The 13,947-nt window shown below is 41.6% G+C and overlaps 1 protein-coding gene across 7 annotated transcripts in view; it reads right to left on the bottom strand.

Annotated features, from left to right (window-relative positions):
- The window catches only part of RFX4 (regulatory factor X4), a 184,627-nt gene that overhangs the window by 54,516 nt on the left and 116,164 nt on the right, over positions 1-13,947 (bottom strand). For all 7 annotated transcript variants that reach the window (XM_017888249.1, XM_017888252.1, XM_017888251.1 and 4 more), the window contains one exon: positions 1,388-1,488. In XM_017888249.1, coding sequence (XP_017743738.1) covers positions 1,388-1,488 — 101 coding nt within the window. The remainder of the gene's footprint in view (positions 1-1,387; positions 1,489-13,947) is intronic.

Below are 13,947 nucleotides of genomic sequence, written 5' to 3'. Positions count from 1 at the left end.
ATCTGTGGATTTCAACGCAGACGAGACATGTGCTTGCCCTAGCTCTTCATTCTTACAGAGTTGTTGGAGTGGGGCTTGTTTCCACCCCTTGCACATTCTCAAAATACACTCCCAGGCTGGGCTCCCTGGGAAGAACAGCCTCCGCCCGACACACACAGGTGGAAGGTCCAACAAACCTCCTTGCCGCCAACTTTGAACGGGTTTGTTTTGTCGGCATAATTAAAATGGGTGCGGGGGCATTCTTCTTGGTAATTTCTGAACTGGTCAAGTAATAGTCAGAAATTTCCCTAGGATTATTCTAATTTGTACTCAGAGCTGGCTTGATTTGAAAAAAATAAGGTGTGGGGTGGAGGAGTGGGGTGGGAGGGGCAGATGGGAGGCTTCTAATTTTCCAGGCTGATCAATCGTTAATCCTTCTCCTTAATTACTTTTTCTTTAACTTTGTGATGTGGAATTTAGTGCTCATGAAAAGAAAAGAGCTGAAAGCCATGAAATAAAGCGGGCTTTATCAATAGGTGATGGCCACTGCAGGCAACCTCAAAGCGCGTCTGAAAGGGCTCCCTTTGCCTGTGGAGAGAGGGTAATTTGATCGCCTTCATTTTGCTCACTGGCACTTATTTCGGGCAAGAATAGCAAGCTGTTGTATTCAAATGGGGCTTTAAAAATGTATATTTTAAAACTTTGTTTTGCTGAAAATCATTTCATCTTTAATAGCAACAAACCGTACATGAGTCTCCCCGCAAGTACAGGCAGATTGAAACAGAAAAATAAAACTAATGCTGGGGAATGGGTGCCAACACTTAGCAAAGAAAGGGTTCACGGTCTCAATCCCTTTATGAGAAATATTAATTTGGCTTTCTAATTAGGCAGGGAATGAGTGAAGCCCTTAAGCTGTTCTCTCTCTCCTGCTACCACCATTTTATGGGCAGGAACTTCAAGGAAATCTCAGACCTGAGTTTGACTCCTGGCCCCTACTTACAGCTGTGTGGCTGCGTGGCTTTGGGGGAACTTTCTTTGCCTCTCGGAGCCTTATCTGTAGAATAGAGATACTACTTCCTACATCGCAGAGGCAGCATGAGGATTAAATGAGATAAGGAGGATGGTGGTGGTGAGCAGAAGCTTTGGTGTCAGACCTGGGAGAAAATCCTGTCTCTGCACTACCTCTCTAAGCTTGATTCCTCTTCTATAAAGGAAGAAGTTTGCCAACTATAATAAACATTTTATGAGGATTAAATATGTGTCTATACATAATTAGTATAATACCTGGTGCTTTAGAGTCAACCAGTAAACAGTAGCTGCTGCTACTATTGTTATTAACAACTTACGTAAAATATTTGGCACTAAAATGTAATTCTCTCTTCCCTTTCACTCCCAACTCAGTACTTACATTCGAACTTGATGTTTCGCAAGTTTTCTGGGAGGTCGTGGAGAGCCACTTTTAGCCACTCATCCAGTTGCTTGGCAAACTTTCGAATCACCTGAGTTAAGCTAGAAAGAGAAACGATGAGTTTTAAGTGCTGCACATGTTGCTCAGTTCCTCCCACAGTCCCCTAGAGGGTTTTATTTCCCCTAATCATGTTTGGGCTGCTACCAATAGGTGCCATTTGTAAGAGCAACCTCAGAGACAGTGCCAACAGCCCAAGCCCTGTGGAGAGCTGGTGGGTCTGGGAAGGGCACGAACAGAATGTACTCTGCTGGTCACTGATGCCCACTGCAAGGCTTGGTGGCATCCAGAACTAGTTAGATGCAAGCAAAACATGCTCCTTTATGCTTTTGAAGAGCTTGTGTGAAGGGTGAAGACAGTGGGCCGTGGGCCTAAGAAAGCCCAGTCTTGTCCGATCCTCCCAGGCAGGCAGGAACCCCGTTTGCAACATAACTGCCATGCCTGCTCACCCAGCTTACCAAACTGCTTGCCATTTGGTGGGAACTGAGAAGCAACAGCATATTTTTAAGTTAGCAAACAACCTTGATATGGGCCTTGAAACCATATTAGATTCCAAGAGTCAAAGACAGTATTGGAACAGGAGGCAGGAGGGAACTGGAGAGGTGAAGCACTGAGCAGGGCAGTAGGTTGCAATAAGATGAGAATCTGGAGTTGAGAAGACACTGGGCACCATTTTCTGGCTCTTGCTATCAAAGCCATCTGCTCACAGGCCTAGGTTCGTTCTCCATGAAGTCCTCCTTGGTTGTGCCAGATACAGGGACATCTCCCCTGTTGACCATCCACACCATCCTTGCCTTCCACCAACACCGCCTAGCCTGCTGCCCTGGTTCAGCCTTTCGTCCATTGTCTCCTGTCAGACACAAAATCACCAACCTCCACCCTGCTGGGCAACCCCATTTCTCTCTGGTCACTCATTCTTTCCTTTCTCATAGCTATCTCCAACCTTCTTCAAGACCCTTATGCCTCCAATTCCCCAAATCTCCCCTCCCTGTCAGTGGGTGGAATCACCTCCTACTTCTCAGGGGGAAAAAAAAAAAAACAGAAAAACAAAGAGGAAGGATGTCATCAACACTCAGCTACCTGCCTAGTTCATCTCTTCCTCCCTAATAGAATCCAGGAGCAATCCCTCCTCTTGCCATCCCCTGCTGCTTTCTCAGGAATCGTACATTGCTGACGGTCCCTTCTCCTGTATATTCAGCTTTTTCTTCTCTACTAGATCATTCTGCTCATCTGTTTTTTTAGGAGACAGTCTTGCTCTGTTGCCCAGGCTGAAGTGCAGTGGCACAATCTCAGCTCGCTGCAACCTCCGCCTCCCAGGTTCAAGTGATTCTTGTGCCTCAGCCTCCTGAGTAGCTGGGATTACAGACACACGCCACCACGCTCAGCTAATGTTTTGTCTTTTTAGTAGAGATGGGCTTTTGCCATGTTGGCCAGGCTGGTCTCAAACTCCTCATCTCAAGTGATCCGCCCATCTCAAGTGATCCGCCCACCTCGGCCTCCCAAAGCACTGGGATTACAGGCGTGAGCCACTATGCCCAGTCCTGCTCATTATTTTAATGCATTTAAGAATGTCTCACTTTAAAAACAGCAAAAACCTCTTTATTTCCTCCACTCTATCCCCTCGAGCCACTGCCCTTTCTCCCACATCACGGACAGACTTCTTCAAAGTGCTGCCCAATTCTTTGCCTCATTTCCTTCACCTCCCATTCCCTCCTCACCTCACTCCTGACCTCAGCCTAAACAGCTCTCACCTAAGCAGCCTCCTTGCATGATTCCAAACCCAGTGGACTTGTCATGGTTCTCATCTGCTTAACATCTTGGCGGTATTCGATTCTGTCACCTGCGCCCTCCTTCTGGAAACACTCACTTCCCTTGGCTTCTGTGATCCCTCCTTCTGGCTGCTCCTCCCCAGTCACAGAACTCCTGCCCTCTGCCTGGTCAGCATGCCTTCCAGTTCTTCATGTCTAGTCCTGGGCTCTCATCTCACAAAGCTTTCTTCCTTCCCCGGGTAGTTTCTCCAGGCCCACAGATTCACCGAATCTGTGAATTTCCCGTCTGTGCAGATTCACCGTCTGCACTTACTTTTGCACCTCTGGCCCAGAGGTCTCCAAGCTGAACTCGTGATTTCCCCCTTGGACCTGCTGCTTTTATTGTGTCCTCTATTTCAGTATGAACTCTATTTTTCATCATTTTATTTTATTCATAACTTTTTTATTTTCAAGAATTTCAAACGTACCCCAAGACAGATAGTATAATAAACCTCCAAGGACCCATGACCCAGCTTCAACAATTGGCATCATTTTTGCCAGTTTAATAGATTATATTCCACTTTTTCTTTTCTGGAGTGTTTGGAACAAATCCAAGATGTCATTGAACCCCTAAAAACTGAGTGTGCATTTCTCATTGGCAAGGTTCAAATACGTATGTGTACGTGTATACACACACATGCACACAATGTGTGTGCAGCATTTAAATCCTCCATGCCATTAGTTTATCTAACAGAATGAACAGTAATTCCTTAATATCATCTACAGCCCAGTCTGCATTCAGATTTCTGTATTTCTCCCACAGAAATCCAAACAAGGTCCACACATTGCATGAAAGATATAACATTGCCCTGTTCTGTTTCTTAAATCTTTTTCCCCCCTATTTTGTGCCATTTATTTATTGGCAACATCATGGTATTTTTCCCTGGAATGTCCTACACTCTGATTTGGTTGAGTTCTGTCTTGTAGTGTCATATAGTCTATCCATCTATCCTGTCTGCTTCTAAAGACTTGATTAAATTCAGTTACAATTTCTTTAGGCAAGTATCCAGTTTTGCATACACTATTTTGGACATAGTCTCTCTTTCCGTTTACCACATATTACAGATTTTGCTTCCAAATAACTTCCCAAGCACAGCCACCTCTCTCCCTTTTCTCCCTAGTTCAGGCTGCCGTCAACTCTCATCCGGACTTATAGTAGCTTCCCGAGTCCATCCTGCCCTGCTCACCTTCCCACCTCCACTCTATCTTCCACATTGTGAGAGGGACATTTCCAAAACACCTGTAATTCTGATTAAAACTCCTCAATGCTTTCACATCATTCTTAGGATAAAAACCCCAGTTCTTGCTGCAGCCCCCAAGGCCCCACCTGCACCTTCTCCCTTTCTCCTCATTCTGCACCTCTGGCCTCCAATTGGTCCTCTCCCCTCGGCCTTCGCCCCTGGTATCCTTTCAGCCAAGAGCATCTCTTCCCTCTTCACCTGCTCAGTTCCTTGTTATTCAGCGAATCTCAGACTAGATGTTACTTCTATATGCAAACTTTCTCCGAAGCCCCCAGACCAGGTCAGCACCCCTGATGATTCCTCTTGAACGGCCATGTAGTTATGACAGTTTGTTGTTATATACCAACTTGTGTGATTATCTGATCATTGTACATCTTTCTCACTGTGCCCTCCATACAGAGGGCAGGGACTATGTCCATTTTGCTTATCACTGTATCCTCAGTACCTAGCATAGTGCCAGACACATAGTAGGCACTTAAGAAATGCTTGTTAAGTGAAATGTAAGAATGAATGGCTCTCCATCCCCAGATGGACAACGGGCCTTGTCCTAATTGCCCCCCTCCCTACCCTCCTTATCTCTGGCTGCAGCTCCTCCCACTGTCTCCCCAGCTTACTCCATCCCTACAGCACTAGCCTCCATTCAGTTTCTCCAACACTCCAGGCCCTTGCTTACCTCACCAGGACCTTTGCACTTGCCATCCCTTCTGCCTGGAAGCTCTTGCCCCAGATAGCAGCTCACTTGATCACCTGATCTAAGAGATGCCTTCCTAAGCCTCAACTGACTCCATCTCCTGCAGCATCTATGCCTTCTTGACATACTGTCCTCTGTGGGTGTATACCTGCAGTTCGACCTCCCTCTGCTTTCCCTCCACCTCTCTCCTTCCGTAGGCTGGGATGCCAGGGTGTGTCCTCCACTTCTAGGGACATACTTTTCCTCCCTCTTATGCAGGTGGTTGCCAAGTCTACAGCTCCAGCTTCAGCCCTTCTCCTACATCTTACATGCACATTCATAGCTCCCTGAATGACCATCAGTGGTGATGCTAGTAAAACTGCAACAATGGTGATAACAGCAGTTACCTTTTAATGAGTGCAATGTGCCAAGCTACTAAACACTTCGCATGTACTTTCTTAATTAATCCTCACCTCAGCCCTAGAAGTACATACTGTTGTTAGTCCCAACAGAGAGGTGAGAAATCAAGGCTCACAAAAGTTATTTTACTTGTCCAAAGAGATGCAGCAAGTGGTAGAGCTAGGAGTCAAGCCTAGGTCTATCTGACCTATAACCGCTGTCCTACTCCACTTTGATGAAAGTACCACATTGTGCACTTTGACGTGCCTTGGATATGCTCCCCATATCCAGTGCTCTCTGCTTTTCTCTTCAGTGTTGCTATTCCTTTGGCATTTCAGGCTTGGTCCTCAGTCTTTTCTTTGCCTCTTTGACTTCTCCTTCCTGCCCATACCACACACACATGCACACACATGCACACACACACACACAGATGCATACACACACTTTCTTACTTTAGCTAACCCAATTATTAACAAACACTGTGCCAAGATTACTTGGAAGAAGTGAAAAACCCCAGTTTGAGAATGATTTCCCTTTCCTGTAAATGGGAGTGTATGATCCATGGTTATCTCTATAATAGTGTATTTTTATTCCCCTGAATTTCAATATGCTTTTCTGAGTTGGAAAGGACGGGATGGGTCTGAGCTAGGGGGTGGGGAGCTGTGCCTCAGCCTGGGCCTGCCCAGGATCATGAGTGAGAACTTCTAGTGCCAATTCTTATTTCCATGATGCCAAGCACAGGGCTTGGTACAGAAAAGGCACTCAAACAAGTTTGAGGGATGAATGAGTATATAAAACTGAAAAGTCAGCTCTCAGTTGGAGCCTAATCTTTTGAATAAATTTGTCTTCCTGATTTAAGGAAAAAGGCACTTGATTTGTAAGCCAAAGATTGCAGTGGTAATTATGTAACCACGTAATTTTTAACAGCCTCCTTTGGCAGACTGTAACTCAATGAGGGCAGGGAGCATGCTTATCTTATGTAGTGCTGTATTTCAGGACCTAGCACAGTCCCTAGCACATTGTAGTAATCAATAAACATTTGTTTAATGAATGAATGAACATTTGTGGTTTTCTTGAATGAATATTTGAGTCCTGACCGTTTCATTTATTTGCAGGTGAAGGTAGACAAGTCATTCCAGCCCTTTTTTTTTTTTTTTTTTGAGACAGGGTCTTGCTCTGTCACCCAGGCTGGAGTACAGTAGTGCAATCTCAGCTCACTGCAACCTCCGCCTCCTGGATTCAAGTGATTCTTGTGCCTCAGCCACCCAAATAGCTAGCATTACAGGTGCCCACTACCATGCCCAGTTAATTTTTGTATTTTTCATAGAGACGGGGTTTCAATACGTTGGCCAGGCTGTTCTCAAACTCCTGGCCTCAAGTGATTCATCGCCTGGGCCTCCCAAAGTGCTGGGATTACAGGCATGAACCACCATGCCCGGCCCTCATTTCAGCTTTTAAACTTTAACCTCCACATCTGTAAAAATAAGTCAATTATAGATAGGAAGGGAGGGGTTAACATTTCATTTGTACCCCACAAACTGCTTTGCAATAAACAGCAAATGCCGTGTGTGTGTGTGTGTGTTTAATACCTATAAAACATTATTAAAAGTATGTGAATCTTCCTTATAAAGATGGGTTTTATTAAATCCTCAGAAGATACCTTTGTGGTACAAAATATAAGTGGAGATTTAGCCTCAGTTCGCTTGATCAGTGCCTGAGAAAGATTTTAATAACACAAAGCCCTAAATGGCTCCTATATATATAATATAGACATACACATATTATTATAAAAATTGAAATTTGGTCTTAATGTAGAACATTTGAATAATGCAGAAAAGGATGAGACTAAAATTTGGCCATAATCCCCTCTGGAGGCAACCTTTGTTAGCCTATTTGGGTGTATTTCTGTTCCATCTACAATGTGGAAAGCTGGAAAGAGCATCACTCCCACTATAACAAGAAAAAGGCAGATAATCTACAAAATTACAACTTTTCTTTAAACCATTGGAGAGCTGAGGTCACAATCACGTAGCCTGGAATTTATGGAAAGAAAGGCACCTCCAATGAGAGAAGGACTTGGGGACTGGCTCACTTGCAATAGAGAGAAGAAAGCAGGGCGTTACATACAAGTGGGTGAAATAAATTTTGCTAACAGTTTTAACAAATAGCTAACAGGCCAATATGAACTACCATGAGAGTACAGAACTCTTGGAATGACAGATGCAAGGGACGTTCACATCTATTTGCAAGCCCTTCTGCACAGGCCTCATCAGATGTTCATGAGGAAGACTGGGGACAGGACAGGAGGACAGAAGAAGCCTTTCTGAGAGGTATATGTTTGGAGGAAGGGAACAGCTGTTGCAGTGGAAAAAGCATGAAGTTCCGCCAAGACCTTTCTCCCTTATGGATCAAAAGCCTCAGTTGACTAGGGGAAGAGCAGAAAACACTGTTGACCCCAGGGAATAGGGAAGACCCATTGTAGGTGGGGGAAAGATGAAAAGAGAAAGCTCTCTAACCCTGCCGGAAACCACCAAGGTCTCAGATCACTAGAGATATGTCTCTGCAATGAGTCAAGATCACTGAGAATGCCCAACTCTGAGATCCAAAGCACAGGGCTTGCTTAAGACGGAAACAGGGCTGAATAAAAGAGAACCCACTTCCCCACTTTTCAGCTCCAATCAGGCTAACAAGCACCAAGTCTTAAGCAACTGTGTGCATAGGGACGGCCTAAAGGTAAAGGAGCAGGCACATTAAGGGAAACAACCCAACAAATCTCCAACTTAAGCACAAAGTACCCCAGAATAATTTAAATATGGTGCTACACTAAAGGTAACCATAGGAACAACAAAACCCAAATGCAATGAAGTCCCAAATAGACTGCCTCAATTCATATTCAGGAACCTAGGGGAAGAGGCATGCCCATTTCCAGGCGTAAGTATTATTTATCCCAGTCTCTACTCTTCTACACACTGTTTGGCAGCCAATAAAAATTATGAGATAAACAGAAAATTAAGAAATAGAACCTACTGTCAAGAAACAAAACAATCAACATAACCAGACTATCAGACAGGTAATTTAAAATTTAAAATAACTATGATTAATGTGTTAAAGGCTCTAATGGAAAAAGGAAACAAGCATGAACAGAGGAGGAATTTCAGAAGAACACATAAACAATTCCTATTTATATAGGAATTATATAGGAATATATATATTCTATATATTCCTATATATAGGAATATATAGATTCTATATATTCCTATATATAGGAATATATTTATATAGGAATATATAATATATTATAATATATTAATAATTCATGTGATAATAATAATAGAGACAGGATCTTGCTCTGTCATCCAGTCTGGATCATGATTCACTGTAACCTCAAATTTCTGGGCTCAAGTAATCTTCCCACCTGAGTATCTTTAGGGGCTAGACTATAGGCACGAGCTACTGTACCCAGCTAATTTGTTTTGTAGAGACAGGATCTTGCTATGTTGTTTAGGCTGCCCTCAAGTGATCCTTCTGCCTCCGTCTCCCAGAGCACTGGGATTACAGGTGTGAGCCACACTGCACTCAGCCAGAACACAGAAATTACTTTTAAAAGAATTGTAATATTAGAAATAGACATAAAAACAAAGTACAGTAATGGAGATAAAGAATGCCTTCAATAGTCTCATTAATAGCATTGACATAGCAAAGGAAAGAATCAGTGAACCTGAAGATACATCAATAAAAATTACTCCATCTAAAACACAAAGAGAAAAATGAGTAGAGAACAAGCAAAATCGAGAATCCGGGAGTTGTGGGACAGTATCAAATGGCCTAACATACTTGTAATTGAAATACCAGGAGGAGAAAAAAGAGAGAAAGCAGAGAAGAAGATAATGGATGGGTATTTTCCAAAAATAATGAAATACGTCAAAGCACAGATCCAAGAAGCTCAGAAAACCCCAAGCAGGATTGAAAACAACACAAAGCATTGAGATACATCATGGTTGAACAGCTGAAAACCAAAGATAGAGACTGAAAAACCAAAGACAGAGAAAATCTTGAAGGCATCCGAGGAAAAAAGTCACACTGCCTACAGAGGAGCAAAGATGCACAAAAAACAAACATGCAAGCCAAAAACAATGGAGTGAAATGCTTAAAATGCCAAAAGTGAAAAACTTGTTAATTCAGAATACTATACCCAGTGAAAGTAAGTTTTCAAATTGAAAGAGAAATAAAGACTTCTTCGGACAGAGAAAAACATAATTTGTTACCACTAGACCTGCAATATGAGAAACATTAAAGAAAATTTTGCAGGCAGAGGACTATGATTACATACCCAACTCATATATTACACAGATGAGTTGAACATACATAAAGAAATGAAGATTAGGAATCATGCGAATGAAAGCAGATATAAAATATTTTTTCATATCGTTAATCATTCTCAAAGATAGTTATCTAAAGCAAAAATAGTTATAATGTTTTAGGAGTTTATAGCATATACAAAAACAAAATCTATGACAACAATAGCATAAAAAATGGGAGTACAAATTGGGAGTATAGTGTTGTTAAGATTCTTATACTACATGTGAAGCAGTATAATATTATTTGAAGGTATATTATAATTAAAGATATACAAACTTAAAATAACTAGTAAAAATTTTTTTTAAAGAGGTATTTTTAAAAAGACAATCATGGCCAGGCATGGTGGCTCACACCTGTAATCCCAACACTTTGGGAGACTGAGGCAGGAGGATCCCTTGAGCCCAGGAGCTCAAGCCAACCTAGGAAACACGGCAAGACCCCATCTCTATGTAAAAGTAAAAAAATTAGCCAGGCTTAGTGGCACATGCCTGTAATTCCAGCTACTCAGGAGACCGAGATGGGAGGATTGCTTGAGCCCAGGATGTTGAGTCTGCAGTGAGCCGTGTTTGTGCCACTGTATTCCAGCTGGAGCCTGGGTGACAGAGTGAGACCTTGTCTCAGGGGGGGAAAAAAAAGCCAGCCATGGAGATAAATGGGATGATGAAAATAATTAACACAAAATTAGACAAACAAAGAGAAATAAAGGAGCAAAAACTGATGAAACTAATAGAAAACAACTAGGAAGAGGGAAGATCTTAATTGAACTATATATTTAATTACATGAAATATAAAGATCTACACATACTATACCAACTAAAAAGGAAAATTGCCAGACAATAAAAAAGAAAGACCTCCCTCTATGTTTGTATGTTGGCTATAAGAAATCTACTTCAAATATAAAGACAAATTAACAGGGTGGGAAAAAATGTCATGCAAACACTAATTAAAAAAAAAACCTGGAGTTAGCTATATTAAACAGACAAAGTAAACTTCTGAACAAGAAATATTATGAAAGATAAAAAAGACATTATGGAAAGAAGTCAATTCACCAATAAGACATAACAGTTCTAATTTGTATGCGTTTAACAAGAGAGCTTCAAAATACATGAAGCAAAAATGTATAGAAATAGACAAATTCACAATTAGAGCTGGAGGTGTCTATACTTCTCTATTGCTAATCAGTAGAACAAATCGACAGAAAATCAGTAAAGACAAAGAAAATTGAAACAACACTATCAATTAAATTGACCTAGTTGACAATTAACCTAATGATACCAGAATATATAGCTTTTTCAGGTACACCTAGAACATTCACCAACATAGGCCACATTCTGGAGCATTAAACAAGTATCAACTTAAAAGAATTGATATAAAACTATGTATATAATATGACCAGAAGGGAATTAAACTAGAAATTATGAATAGGAAGATATCTTGAAAATCCCCAAATATTTAGAAATTAAACAGTTTACTACTAAATACCCCGTAGATCAAAGAGGAATTCACAGGAGAAAGTAGAAAATATTTTGAATTGAATTAAAATGAAAACCCAACATATCAAAATTTGTGGGTGCAGCTAAGTAGAGATTAGAATAAAATTTATAGCATTAAATGCTTTCATTGGGAAAGTAGAAAGATTTATAATCAACGACCTAAGCTTTCACTTAAAGAAATTTAAAAAAGAAGAGCAAAATAAACCCAAAGCAAGCACAAAAGGGAGGAATAAAGATAAAATCAGAAGTCAATAAAATTGAAAACAGAAAACAAGAAACCAGAGAAACCAAAAGCTATTTTTTGAGATCAATAACATTGATAAATTTCTAGTCACACTGACCAAGAAAAAGGAAAGAAAACACAAATTACCTACATCAGGAGTGAGAAAGGACACATCACTACAGAGCCTACAGATATTAAAAGGATAAGAAAATATTATGAATTTAAAAAATTTAGATAAAATTCTACACTAACTCCTCCAAAAAAAAAAAGAGAGGGAACATTTTTCAACTCATTTATGAGGCCAAGTTTCCTCTGATATCTAAATAATAGAAAGACATTATGAAAACTAAAGATCAATAACTTTCATTATTGATCAAATAACTTTGATGAACTATAAAACCCTCTGAACAAAATATTAACAATTCAGATCTAGCAATATATTTTTTAAAAATTTATGACCACCAGCCTAGGCTGTATAGTGAGACGCTATCTCTAAAAAAAAAAATTTTTTTTTATATTAGCCAGGTCCTGTGGTACATGCCTATAGTTCTAGCTACTCCGTAGGCTGGGGCAGGAGGATCACTTGAACCCAGGAGTTAGAGGCGGCAGTGAGCAATGATCAATGATTGCACCACTGCACTCCAGCCCGGGCAAGAGAACAGACCTCATCTTAAAAAAAAAATAATTGGCCAGGTGTGGGGGCTCATGCCTGTAATCCCAGCACATTGGGAGGGTGAGGTGGGTGGATCACCTGAGGTCAGGAGTTCGAGACCAGCCTGGCCAACATGGTGAAACCCCATCTCTACTAAAAATACAAAAAATTAGCTGGGCATGGTGGTACATGCCTGTAATCTCAGCTATTTGGGAGGCTTAGGCAGGAGAATCAGTTGAACCCGGGAGGCAGAGGTTGCAGTGAGCCAAGACTATGCCATTGCACTCCAGCCTGGGCAACAAGAGCGAAACTCCATCTCAATAATAATAATAATAATAATAATAATAATAATAATAATAAAAAACACAAAAAAACACACATTCAACCTGATATTAAAAACCTGTAGCTAGCATTGTATTTTATAGTAAATACTGAATGCTTTCCCCTTAAGGTCAGGGAAAATGCAAAGATGTCCACCCTTGCCTAGGCTAGGACATCATCCTAAAGATTTTAGCCAGTGCAATAAGACGGGGGTGGGGAAAAGGTATACAGGTTGAAAATCACACACACACACAGAGCAGGAAGCACTGTGAAGGTGGAGGCAGAGATTAGAGTGATGCGTCTGCAAGCCAAGAAACACCAAGGATTGCTGGCAACACCGGAAGCAGAAGACAGGCATGGCACATATTTTTCCTCAGAGCCTCAGTAAGGAACCAGCCCTGCCAATGCTTGATTTGGGACTTCTGGCCTCCATAAGTGTGGGAGAATACCTTTTCTGTTATTTTAAGTCACCCTGCCAGTTTGTGGTAATTTGTTACAGTAGTCACAGGAAACTAATACACTTCACCATGTTAAAAAAAAAAAAAGGTAAATGAAATGTCATTCATCACAGTGTTGTTTGTAGTAGGACAAAACTGGAAATACCAAGAGAATCGACTAAATGCAAGATGGTGGAACCCTATACAGTTGTGAAAAAGAAAAAAGCTCCTTATAGATGGATGTGGAATGTGCTTTGTAACAGTCCCCACAGGAAGGAATGCTACTGTAAATGGGTGGGTTTATTTACAAGGGACATGTCACAAAGGTGTGGACAGGGGTAGAGGAACTGTAAGGGAGACTGCTGCAACCTAAAGCTCAGACCACAGGCTCTCGTCCACCCTGTGCCCAAGGACAGCCTGGAAAGTTGCCTGGAAGGGAACACAGCCCAGTGAAGGAACCCAGCCAGCCTGACACAATATCGGAGGGAGGGGGCCAGATAATCCATCTCCTGACTTCACTCTCCTCCCTCCATCCCTCCCTGAGAAGCACCCTGTGTGGTGGCCCACGCTATCAGCATATGCCCCACCCCCAACCCCAGCAGAAGGTAGCATGAAGTGTGGAGAGTGCATCTGGAGGGGCATGGAAGCTGTCCAGCATAAACTTCAAGGTTAAGTTGTTTTGTTTTACAGCAAAGCACAGAACAGTATATAGTGTATGTCACCATTTCAGTAAGAAAAACAGTATATTATATGTATTGATTACATGTGCATATCAGATCTGGTCAGACTCCAAGAAAATGATTCTATCTGATATTCTGGAAAAGGACTGGGTTGTCTGGGGAACAGGAGTCTGGTGGGGAGATTGCTTACTGTACACCATCTTATACCTTTGAATTTTAA

Source organism: Rhinopithecus bieti, unplaced genomic scaffold (genome assembly GCF_001698545.2).
Source record: "Rhinopithecus bieti isolate Rb0 unplaced genomic scaffold, ASM169854v2 scaffold_17930, whole genome shotgun sequence".
NCBI classification, from domain to species: domain Eukaryota; kingdom Metazoa; phylum Chordata; class Mammalia; order Primates; family Cercopithecidae; genus Rhinopithecus; species Rhinopithecus bieti.
This window is presented reverse-complemented; position numbering and strand designations above follow the sequence as displayed.